Below are 12,726 nucleotides of genomic sequence, written 5' to 3'. Positions count from 1 at the left end.
GTCAGCAAACCTCTGCCTTGATATAAAGTGGCAAGTGTACAGTTCTGACACACTCATCCTCTACCCTTGCAGTGGGATACTGGAGGTATAACCAATAGGTGTCAGCAGGCTGAAAACTGGGGAAGTGCCCATCAGGGAAGTATGTCATTGTGGGCAGAGCCCGTTTCTGAAGGATCAATGGGCAAGCACATTCCTGTGTTCTAGACCTCATGACATCAATCTACACAGCTGAGCCTGTCGCCTACCACACTTGCGAGTTTCCATCATGCTGCGGTGCAGAGACTCAGCATAGCCATGGCCAACATTCACAGAATTAACTACTGACTCATTCTTAGCAACAGCTTCATGCCGCTGTGTGCTCTGTCCTTTATAGGGAGCCATGAGTCATGACCCAAGACTCTGGACACTGCGGACAGGAACATCTCAGCAAGTATGCATTAGGTCAGCAGAAAACCATAAAGCCCCAGGCAGAGAGGACAGGCCTGAGCACATGGCCACTGAGCACAAGCATGGGCAGAGCGGGAACACTCCAGGTTCGTCCAGCACTCTCCAGCTCTGTTTAACTAAGACTTATGATCCCAATGTTTGAAGTGGGAACAACAATGTCCATTCTGTTTCAAGGGTTAGAAAAGTGATGCTGTTTTGAAAACTGACCATGTCACAATTCTGAGCACAAGACAGACAGATGTTTTCTGGTATCCAGTATCCCTTGGAAAGAAAAATCTGATGATGCTCAAGCCCTGAACAGGGTTTGCACAAAGCCTTCACAATCATACATGTCAGCTCTAGATGACCTCGATACCTAGTTTAATGTGAGTGCCCTGCACAAAGCTGTATGCTTCATCACTCAGGGGAGAGTGGATACAAATTCAGCACCTGCACCATTCCCTATGCTTTCCCTTCATGGCTGGCACTGCACCCTCATTATTCATGAAGGAGAGATGCCTGCACTTGTCTCCTGATTGTGGTAACTATCAACCCAGCTACAAACCTGAGATCTACAATGGTGACCTGCTAGCATGAGGTCTTGGTACGACAGCGACACAAATGATGCGGGAGGAACCAACACTGGATTTATATCCCCACTTGGAGATGAAACCCAAAATGGGCAACACTTGGGTGGCCAAGAACCTGTCCTGGATAGGCTAGAGGGCCTAGGATCAAATCAAACACCATTGCTCTGCTAAAAGGGCAGAGCAACAAATGACTCCTAATGACATACTGTTTTACCCAGAGACCAGCACCTTGCTCAACCCTCATCAGTGAAGCTGCTGTTGCAGTAGATGGTGATTAACACAGAGACTCACAAGTGGACCCTGTGCAGAGTGAGAAACTTTGGAACACTCAGTCCTAGCTGGGATGTCGATGTGGTCATCAAGCCCCTCCCCTCAGGGATCAGCGAGCAATATGGAAGAGGAGGCGGGAAGACTAAGAACCAGAGGGGCTGGATGACACTAAGGACTCAGTGTCCTTCAAAACAGGACAATAGGACTTACATATCCATGTGAACTCAAAGACTGGCAGCATGCAAGAGCCCGCACAGGGTCGAGCCTAATGGGGTTCTGGGGCTCAGAGGACAAAGGGGACACACATTCCCGTCCCAAACCAAGAAGCTATCAACAAATGACATCTACTTGTAAAGGAAAAACTAGTTTTCTCCAATGGAGTCTCACTAGGGATATTAACCACACTTAAGGTTAGTAGACAGCTAACACAAAATGACCTTGGTGGTATTTTTGTAAACGTTTGTCTCACATTGCTTTGTTTAGGCAGTTTTTGTCTTACTGGTCTTTTGTTTGTGTATTATGGTTTCAGATTTTCTGTCTGTATGTGTTTCTTGTGTTTTTGCCTTGTTACTTTTTTAAATTCTGGTTTGTTTGTTTTCTTTGTATTTTCTAAAGAGAAAAAGAAGGCTTGGGTGGGAGGGTAGGATCTGGGAAGAGTTGGGGGAGGAGAAACCATAATCAAAATATATTGTTAAAAAACTATTTTCAATTAAAAAAGAGGGATCATGTAGAGTGTTTCTCAGGTACCCCACAAGGATGAGAGGACTACATGGTAGAATCCCACAGCACTCTGGGATTAATCACAGGCCTGGATATGGGACTAGTATGTCATCCCACAAGGGTAAGCTGGCATCAGACAGGGCACTGTTCACTTACAGTGGCTAAATCTTGAGGTATGGAGTCAAACGGCTCTCCCTCAAGACTGCTCTGAAATATAAGCTATGTTCTATCAAGTCATAAATGCTGTAGCACGATCACTCTACAATGATGAAAAGTCCTTAACGGACAGAGGAGCACTACATAGGCTGGGGATTGGGTCTACCCAGAAGGCCACCCCCCACTATACAAAGACCTGTCCTGCAGGAGAAGCATTGAGTATACAGACTCTGCCATGCTTCCTTATTCCTTCCCACACCCTGCACGTGGGTGAAGCAATGAGGGCAAGAGGCTGAATCATTTTATTCTCTGCTGCCTTTCACACTTGAACCTAAGGACGAAGTCTTGGCCACTGGGGAATGTGGTTCACTAGGCTGATGACTCTCAGATTCACTCTGGAGAGTGGCAGGTCACACAGGGTGGGAGATGGCAGATGTGTCTGTAGTTGCCCGACAACCCTCTTCAACTGACTACCTTAGCAGTGGATCCATTATCCAGTCATCCGCGGTCAGCAAGGAGGGTGACTATAGTACAGAGAGATATCATGGGAGCAGTATATGCCTAGGAGTTTTACTACAGTGTACTGCTACATTGCTCTATTTTGTTACTGCAAGTAATCTCTTACTATGCCTAACTCATATTAAATTTTATCATAGTTATATACACCCAGAAAAAGCATAACATGTATATAGATTCCTGCACTTTCAGTTTCAGATACCCACTGGGGTCTTGAAGTTTATCTCCTTCAAAAATAATAGGGAACTGTTATTAACTGACGTGGGATTCCCCTCTGTATGCTGTGAATACCATTGGTTAATAAAGAAACTGTCTTGGGCCCGCGCAGGGAATAAAGGTAGGTGGGGAAAACTAAACTGGATGCTGGGAAAAAGAAGGAGTAAAGGAGAAGCCATGGAGCCGCTGCCAGAAACAGACATGGGGAACCTTCCCAGTAGGCCACAAGCCTCATGGTAAAATATAAAATAATGGAGATAGGTTAAATTAATATGTAACCATTAAGAAGCTAGAGTTAATGGGCCAAGCCATGATTTAAATAATATAGTTTCTGTGTGATTATTTCGGGGCTGAGCAGCCAGGAACCAACAAGCAGCCTCCCTCCAACAGACTACTACATTAACAAGTGGACCCTCTTATAGTTGCTATGCATCAGGTTATACTGACACCACCGCAAAGTCAGGAGGGAGTGCATACCACACTGCAAATGCCTATGTGGGGTGGCAGGACGTGGCCAGTGGGCACCCTGGGAACAAGGCCAGGCCAGCAAACGCAGCAAGTCCTCTAGGGCGAGTTTTACCCATGGAACACTGGGCTTGTTGGGCTGCTTATTTTCTTTCAATTTAAGTGTAATGTACATAGCAACTAGTATGCTGATGCCAAAAAATAAATGAAAGCCATGCCCTCAAGGTTACTGCCCCAGATGACTTCTGACTTCAAGTTCTCCTTCCGCTCTGTTGGTCCGTGGTTCTATGAATGGCGGCCTGTTATGCAGACCCAGCTGAGAGAGGGGGTGGGCCATGACTTCAGAAGCAGACTCACAGAGGGCTAGGAGGGCAAATGTACCCTGAGCCCTGACCACAGCCCTAGGGCGAGCCCCCACATTATAAAATCTCCATCCCACAGGCACATAGCTAACTAGTTCCTCCCTGACAAGTTCAAACTATTCATGAAGGACGCTCTGCTCTGTCCTTGGATCTCCATAAAACATGTACCGTGAAATAGAACTTTACACTGAATATATTAGGTAGTTCACTAACTATGAGAATCATGGAAAACAACCTTTAAGAAAATGCAGTTTTACTTAATAAAAAAAGGCTATTCAGACTGCTATTTGTCTTGTTTACATTTTCATTCTTTACACTGGATTTTTTTTTACACACCATGCAGAGCCCTGAAAAAGGATAATTATTAACAAAAAGGGATACATTCTTGTGTGTAAAAAACTAGTCATTAGAATAACCAAACCAACAATATGCTAATATACACCACTCAGATTTTCTAACAGCAGAAACCCTAACAACTTAATTGCTTTTCTCTAAAACTACCAGAAAAGGCTGCATAGTTAGAACTCAAAACTGATGCCACCACGGAGTGACTAGTAATATTAAGCTCCAGTTGAGCAGCAACTAGGATCTAGAGTATCACCACGTGGGCTGCTGTTTTGGGCATCATCAGCGACTGTGCTTACTGCCCTAGAGTTGATGCCCTGTATTCGAATTGTGTCACCTTCTTACTCATCGGTACTTTCTTACCCACAGCAACCTGTCAAGACAGCAGGACAGAGCATGCTGCACAGACATTCAGTCACAGGCTCAACCTCCATTTAGGGGCCAGGGTTCTAGGAGCAGGTTTGGAGCCCACTCTTTTATCTGAACAGCAGGCAACCTACACACAACACAAGGATGCTTGGAGCAAAGAGGGAAGATTAAACAGACCTAGACAAAGACAAAGCAATTGCTGGCACTCTAGCCCCAGCTCTTGATCCTTCGGGCATGCACTTTAGGCATGCATGGGAACCCCACATGCTATGGCATCTCTAGATGGCAGCATGCCTGACAGGCAGGACACCATGGTAGCCAGCAGAGTACTGGGCTCATCTATGGGTTATATTCTCTAAGGTGAGAAATGAAGACCAGCAAATTCTCAGTCACAGACAGGAACTGCCACCATACAGTCTGGGCCCAGAAGGAGTTCAGTACCTGTTCTGAAGACATCTTACCCAGAGGGCAAACCCACACAGGGTCACAGGTACCCGACTCAAGCTGCTGGTTCCTAACGTGAAAGCTAGAGCGAAAGGATGCTCACTGTGTCTTGGTGCCCTGTGGCTTTCACAGTGGTGGTGGTGGTCTCGTTTATTTTCCCTCCGGCACTATGAGCTTCTGTTTATCTGTGTCTTCTGACTTTCCTACAGAGCATCCTGCTGTCCAGACCAGTCTCACATGCACGGGGCCTGTTCACCCAGGTTAAGAGGAAAGGTGGCATTTCTCTCCCTCCTGAGAATCTACTCGGACCAGAGGAACAGGTGCCAGGGTGCATCTTTGAGCTGGCTGAAGTCACGGTCTAGACTCATGGCTCTTCCTATGTGAGAACCCACTATTTACAGCAGGGGGAACTGGGACAGAAAGCTGGACGCTCACCCCATGATTTACATTACATCTATTAGAACTCAGGCCTACCGCTGGCAGAGAAAGAAAGCAGAGAGGTCTAAAGCCTGATATCCACACAAGTTATTTTAGCACTAAAAACCGGAGGAAGCTAATGCTCCAGGCCCATCATAAAGAGGCAGCTTCAGCTTCATGTTGTACGGTCATCCAGGGAGCAGAATGACTCAGTCTCCAGAAAGTAGCCAGAAGCCAAGGACTGCCCCAGAGCCTTGTTTCCACATTCCAGTACCAGGTACTCACATACTGAACTCCTTGCTTGCCCACTGGCTAGATGTGGTAGACAGCATATCTATACACGGCTGTACTGAAACTGCAGTCCATACCCATGGTTACTTCCCATCATGCCCTGCTTCAATAAAAAACAAGTTCCTGAGGACCAGACAGTGCTGGCCCAGCACAGAACAAATTCAGTGAGAAAATTCATGGACCAGCACAGGACCTCACCTGACCATACAGCATGCCCTCTGCTGCTTAGCCCAATGCTACAGGGCAAAGCCACAAGCCCACATCAGAGATCAGAGGTAAGAAGTTAGTGCCCAGCCATCTCCAACTTGTGTTACAGTACAGTCAGCAAGGGAACCTCGGCTTCTTGGTCTGTGCGTGAGATGAAACAGCCATGATGGAAGAGCCCAGTGTAACAAAGAATAATAAGGCAGGTGGGAGAGGGCGGTGAAATAGAAACTCCCCTGGAGGTCCACAGTAAAGCACTCAGCGGCATTCAAGTACCCAGTGATTCCATTCTACACTTAGGAGATGACGAGAACGATGATTTAAAAATTCTACCAAGGCTAGTGAGGAGGCTTAGAGGGTGAAGTGCATGCTGTACAAAGATGAAGGTCAGCGCCCCAGACCCAACATCAAAACCAGATGGGCAAGGCACTGGGAGGAAACAGGATCCCTGGAGTAAGCTGGCTAGCAAGACCAGGTGATCTGCAAGTTCCTGAGACATCCACAAAAGTGCTCCTGCATGCAGATGTACATGCACCCCCATACATGAACATAAATACACATATAATATTAAATATTAAAAATTAAATAAGTAAACCACACCAACTCTGAGGCCTTCGAAAAAGAGGCAGATGTTAGCTGCTGATGGGGCAAAATGACACCAGGGACACATGCTGTTCCCAGCCCTCTCAGAGTATAGGAAACAAGTTCATCTCATTCTGGAAACGAGGAGCTATGCAGAAAGGTTGGCAGTGCTATTCATCTGTAACAGTCGACACCAAGCCTGCCCAACACTGGCTGGTGTCGTCGGCCCTGTGGTTGACCCTGCACAGAGAGTGCCTCACACGTGTCTAGAGCACCAGTGTGAGTCTCGACCAATACCTGCTTCATGTAGGCATAGCACATGGTCTCGGCAACACGTTTGCCCTCGTCGTAGCAGGCCCGGGGTCCTATGGGATTGACGTGGCCCCAGTAGTCCTCACTCTGAGGGTGGACCTCAGGATCTACGAGAAAGCATGAGACAATGAGACTTCACTTTTCCTCCCCCACACAGCTCCCAGCTCGTTACTAGGAACAATGTCTATTTATGATGGGCCTAGGAAACCATATACAAGAGAGAGACGTGCTCGAGGGAAGCTGTGCTGTGTCCCTGTCCTCAGTTTCAGGCCCTCTGGCATTCTCTCTGCCTCAGTAGTCAGGACAGCAGCCCACACATGAAAAAGCAGAGGGTCCGGGTTTCTGATTTTGTTGTCCCTCTATTCCCTAAATTATGTTTATTCCCTAAGTTATGCTTGACGTTTGGATGGTGACACAAACTGTGGAAGACACGGGGCAGGGTCTTCTGAGGTGTGCAGTGAGAACAAAGCAGACACTCACAGGAAGGGTCTAAAACAGCCTTTCTGTGGAGCGTGATGGTTTTCATGTGTTCCTGTCCAACAAATCTGAGGTCCGTGACAAAGACAATCCTGGGGCCCTGTGCACGGCAGGTACTGGGGCAACGGATCCACAGGCAAACAGAATTCCCAATCCTTGCTTCTCTACTGCATAAATAAATCAATACTTTAAGATGTATCCAAGGAATAAACTATTTAAAATAATCAAATAACAAACCCTTTAACTCCTGTATTTATAGAATATGAATTAATATCTACTTTAACTAGTGCACCAAGACCTTCCCACATATATATGTGCATCCAACCATACTATAAAATGCTATAAATCTCTCCCAAGAAATATAGACAAAGCCATAAGCAACTCTGTGTTATAAATCCATAGCTGATTTATTTTGCACATGGTTTAACCCTAGACTTGTCAGGAAAAGAGAGAGGAGAATAATGTACGGGTGGACCCTTGGCACATGGACCTGAGTCAGCTAAGCCTTCAGAAGGCAGCTTTGAGTGTGTAATTTTGTAAGGTGTAGAGCGAGGCTTGAGTCTTGAGGGATAATTCCCCCAGCAAGAGGCAAGTTATACATGAGAAGAGAGGTCTAAGGCAAAGACTCCCTGAACAAGAAAACTAATGACTTACATCCATAAAGATATGACCAAGATCACTCTTTCTCCTGGCTCCGGACAGGCCAGATCCCAGAGGGTGTGCCCAGACATTTCTAGCACAGGAGGAAGGCAGGCAAAGCCATTCTGTCTTGGCATCACACTGGGCTGGAATGCCCAGGGCATCAAGCTTCTCAAAAAGCTCCTTCACAAAATCACTTCAGAAACACTGTGGGGGCGGGGACGGGAGTGGGGGCAGTGGGGGTAAAGGGCCTGGAAGGTGACTCAGTAAAGTAAACAGAAAAAGGCTGGGCGTAGCATAAGCCATCTTGTAATCTCAGCATCAAGGAGGCAGAGCCGGGTAGATTTCTGGGGTCTGCTGGCCAGGCACCCTACCCTACTTGGTGAGCTCCACACTAGGTGAACAACACTCAGGAACCAGACTCCAGAGTATTCTCTGCCCTTTACAAATGCATGTGCACCTACATGCACCTGGAATACCTACATGTGATCACACTCCTATCATGTGTATGTGAGCATGTATGTACACAAAGGTTTAATAAAAATGATTCTTTGCCATGTGTGGTAGTGAGTGCCTACCATCTTGGCACAAGTGGAAGCCAGCCTAGGCTACATAGCACACTGGAGCCCAGCTGGGCTGTATTCTGTTTCAAAAGACAAAACAGAACGAGGGAAAGTTTTCTGACTCTTGCCCTCCTCATCCCCATTTTGTGAGGCTGCCAGCATAGGCAGATGCTCCACTAACAGCGCCAGTGGAGAACGTGCCAAACCACAGGAACCACATTTCCTAAGACTCCCAAAACACAGCTCTTACCAAATACGCAGTAAATGCTGGTGAGGAAGGCAGGGTGTCCCTTGTACCTTTCAGACAGAGATGGCAGGGGCTAGGGCACCTACTTTGTCCTTTAATTGCCCAGAACCTCAAAGAAAAGGAGGATGTGCTACCCTTCCACGGCAGCCAGAATTACTCTCTGTGGAATTTCCCTATGGCTATGTGGTTGCTCAACCTGGCAAAGTTACTTCAAAAGTGGTCTCTTTCAACTTTACACCTTAACATCCTCATTTCCCTTGATCAGAAGGATGTAAAAAGAGAAAAAAATACACCAGAACAGGGTCAGGGGCCTCATTGTTCCAGGTGGAGGGTCTTCCACACCATGTAGCCACCTAGTTTTGGACTGTGTAGGAACCAACATGAATTGAAAATCCAGCCCCCTTCCAGTTCCTGACCTAAGTTCCTGGGTGTTGAAGCTCCAGAGAGACCACGAAGGTGGTGGGGAGGTAACATGTGGCCTGGCGCTTACTGGCACGATCCAAGTTCCTGAGTGTTGAAACTGGAGAGACTGTGAAGGTAGTGGGCAGGTAACATGTGGCCTGGCAGTTATTGGCACTAAGTGTTCTTTCAGTGACAGGTGAGACAATGAGCAAGTGTCCACCACCAGCTCTCAGGTTATCCCGCAGGTGGTTGGTGGCTGGCCAGGCAGCACTCATGGCTCTCACTGCAGAATAATGTGCTAGCAACAGTGAAGAGCGATTTCAAGTTGGTGATCTCTGAGATGTTTTCAGAGCAGAATAGAGAAACTCCACCTCCTCACCATTGGACAACTCACCTGACCCAGGCCTCACAGAGGAGGCACCAAAGAGAGGCTGTGTCGACAGGTTGAGCCTTCTAAATGGAATCTTGAACTCTGATTACATCTTACCTAGGATAGGACGCAAACAGCCCCAAGGGTCAGTGGGCATCTTTCAGGGGCCCCACCACTCACCTCCATACACCTCAGATGTGGAGGCCAGGAGCAGACGGGCACCCACGCGCTTGGCCAGTCCTGCAGAAAGTGTACACACCATCAGAGAAACCGTCAGCTTGCATGGGCACTTACATTTGTGTGTGTGTCTGTGTGTGTTGAGGGGGGGGGGGGGGCAATTTAAACAATGTTTCGTCCTGCAGGTGCTGAGTCTCCTCCAGCTTACCTACTCCTAGTCCATCTGCTGTGGAGGCACAAGAAACACAAAACAAAAAACAGTAACAAGGAAAATGTAAATAGACCTTAAAAAACAGCATTTAGCCGGGCGGTGGTGGCACACGCCTTTAATCCCAGCACTCGGGAGGCAGAGGCAGGCGGATCTCTGTGAGTTCGAGACCAGCCTGGTCTACAAGAGCTAGTTCCAGGACAGGCTCCAAAACCACAGAGAAACCCTGTCTTGAAAAACCAAAAAACAACAATAACAACAACAAAAACAGCATTTAGGTGGAAAGTGGGAGTTCCAAGCAGGGCCAGATCTAGACTGCTGAGCACAGTGTGGCTCCAGGAGCTTCACACAGTCTATGCTCCAAAAACACTAACTCACACCATCGTTTTTGGTTTTATTAAAAAACAATTTTAATCATGGAATATATTCTGATCATGGTTTCCCCTTCCAGTTCCCCCTAGCTCCTCCCCACCTACCCATGCACCCAACTCTCTCTCTCTCAAACAAGCAGGCAAGCGAAAAGCAAACAAACTGGAACTTTAAAATTCTGAAAGAAAAAGAACAAGAAATACACACACACACACACATATCCACTCAAAAACAAAACCCACGCAAACACAAAATTTTGGAAACCATAATATACAAGCCTTACAAATACAAAATTGGAAACCATAACACACAAGCAACAGACCTGTAAGCCATACAATGCCCAAACACTGCATTATGAGACACAAAAGTCTACAAGAAGAACACTGCACTTGGTTTGCCTTGACCATCTCTGCTGGGCTTCGGGCCTACCTGACTGTAGTTAATATACCCAGTGAGGATCCACTGGGGAAAAGCAATTTTTCCTCTGCAAGCAGATGCCAGCTAGAGAAAGCTTCTTTGTTAGGAGGGGGAACGCATGCGTATCTACTGTGTCCTCTCAGTGCTGGGAACCTGTCTATCTGTGCAGGTCCTGTATGTGGTGCTGCCACAGTCTCTCTGAGTTCTCATGTACATCAGTCCTCTGGTGTGTGGAAGACTGTTTTCTGAATCATCTTTTGTGGCTATCCTATATTTTACTAAGTAACCAGCCTGGCAGGCTACACACAGCAAGACAGGATGCTTCTCATCCTACTCCCCAGATGGCATACCTACTACCTCTTCTGCATACCCAACCTGGGCAACTACCTGTATCCTTCTGCTGTCTTCCAGGCTCCACACACAGACATCTTTTAGAATGGAGCCACCACAACCCCAAGTCCTGCCCCAAACCTACACTCAGCACCCACGGACAAGAACTAGACAATCACCAAGTGTGGGGTCAAGCAAGCATGGAGAGTCCTCCAAACTTTTCCAGACTCCCAACATAGAGTGGGAAAGGCCATCACCTTCTTAACCCTGCAGCTTCCTACCCTCAGGCTGAGGTGAAAAGAACTACAGTAAGAATGAATCTTCTATCGGAATACTGTAGAGAAAAAGAAATATATACTGGCTTTGCTGGTAAATCAAAGTACACAGGGTTCAAGCACTGACTCCACATGGAAAAGGGACGAAGTTACAGGATTTGGTACAATCTAAGTTTGAGCAATCAAAGGGGTCTTGGAATATATGCTATAGATGGAAGTCTTGCTACTGTGCAATATGGAATTGCTTATAATAGCTCCAGAAAGAAAGAGAAAAAGACAGCTTACTGACCCAACATGTTTAGCGTTCCAATTGTATTAGTCTTCAGTGTCTTGATGGGGTTGTACATGTAGTTTGGAGGGGAGGCTGGAGATGCCAAATGGTAAATCTGGTCAACTAAAGAGGCAAAAGAGAAGTGCATTATTTACAAGAAAAATGACTTTGTTTCTAAATCAGAAACTCTTGGGCACTATAGTATGAAGTAATAAGAGTGGCGGGGGGCTGCGTCCCTGGCACCCCAGCTGCCTGCTCGGCTAGCTTATGCCCCAAAATAATTACACGGACACTGTATTCTTTTAATCACTGCTTGGCCCATTCTCTTCTAGGCTAATTCTCACATATTAATTTAGCCCATTTCTAATCATCTGTGTGTAGCACCCCAAGGTGCGCTTACCGGGGAGATTCTAGCCTAGTCCATCCTGGGTCAGAGCTTCATCCCGGGAGCGGGGCATGGCATCTCTCTCAGCTGTCTGCTCCCGAGAGGAGAGCTGTGGAGACTCTGACCTCACTTCCTCTTCCTCCCAGCGTTCTGTTCTGTTTACTCCTCCCACCTATCCTCTAACCAATAAAATGGGCCAGGGCAGTTCCTTTATTAGCCAATGACCTTCCTCCATCAATAGTATAAAGCAATAGCACCAGTTTTTCTTGTGCTGAAATTCTCCTTGCCAATATATTGTTGCCGACAGATACCAATTACATCCTTAACAACTTCAAACAAAGCGGATACTAATAATAATCACAAAGAAATTTATCTTAGAATAACTCTTTAGTATATGCATAATTGCAGCATTTATTGAAGATGAAAGCAAATCTACACTAAGGAGATGAATGATTTTTACTTTTACATAAAGAATATAATCTTGGTTGAACATTGATACCGTGGGGCATAAGAACCTTAATGCTTTTTCAGAGCTGATGAAGATTCCCACTTCAGAATCATCCATGCTGAGAGCATCACTTCCTATAAGTGTGCAGTTCAAACAGCAGAGTGTGCTTAGGATGGTTTAGAAAACTTTGGAAACTGGCTATTTCCAAGCTAGCAACCCAGATAGCATTTTTAAAAGTCAAACTCCATAACATAAACACAGTTCCTAAGACACAACAGTCTCAAATCTGAGCACGGCGTGGCACTGCACCGCAGGAAATGCATAAATGCATTGTGCATACAGTGCAATGTGCATGCTATGTGTTCAGTTCAAGGCTATAGTGAGTATGCACAATGAAACATGGGCCAGTACTGCCAGAAATGCCTGAGTCATTACAAATTTGATGTTCCATTTGTTTGTTTTC

The 12,726-nt window shown here is 46.4% G+C and overlaps 1 protein-coding gene across 3 annotated transcripts in view; it reads right to left on the bottom strand.

The window, feature by feature from the left end:
- Uxs1 (UDP-glucuronate decarboxylase 1) overlaps nucleotides 1-12,726 on the bottom strand; it is a 69,437-nt gene that overhangs the window by 16,701 nt on the left and 40,010 nt on the right. For all 3 annotated transcript variants that reach the window (XM_041656253.1, XM_041656254.1, XM_041656255.1), the window contains 3 exons: nucleotides 11,449-11,553; nucleotides 9,564-9,623; nucleotides 6,671-6,792 (listed from right to left, as the gene is read on the bottom strand). In XM_041656253.1, the coding sequence (XP_041512187.1) occupies nucleotides 6,671-6,792; nucleotides 9,564-9,623; nucleotides 11,449-11,553 (287 nt within the window). The remainder of the gene's footprint in view (nucleotides 1-6,670; nucleotides 6,793-9,563; nucleotides 9,624-11,448; nucleotides 11,554-12,726) is intronic.

Source organism: Microtus oregoni, unplaced genomic scaffold (genome assembly GCF_018167655.1).
Source record: "Microtus oregoni isolate MIOR12 unplaced genomic scaffold, Mior012 000007F_ref0000211, whole genome shotgun sequence".
NCBI lineage: Eukaryota > Metazoa > Chordata > Mammalia > Rodentia > Cricetidae > Microtus > Microtus oregoni.
This window is presented reverse-complemented; position numbering and strand designations above follow the sequence as displayed.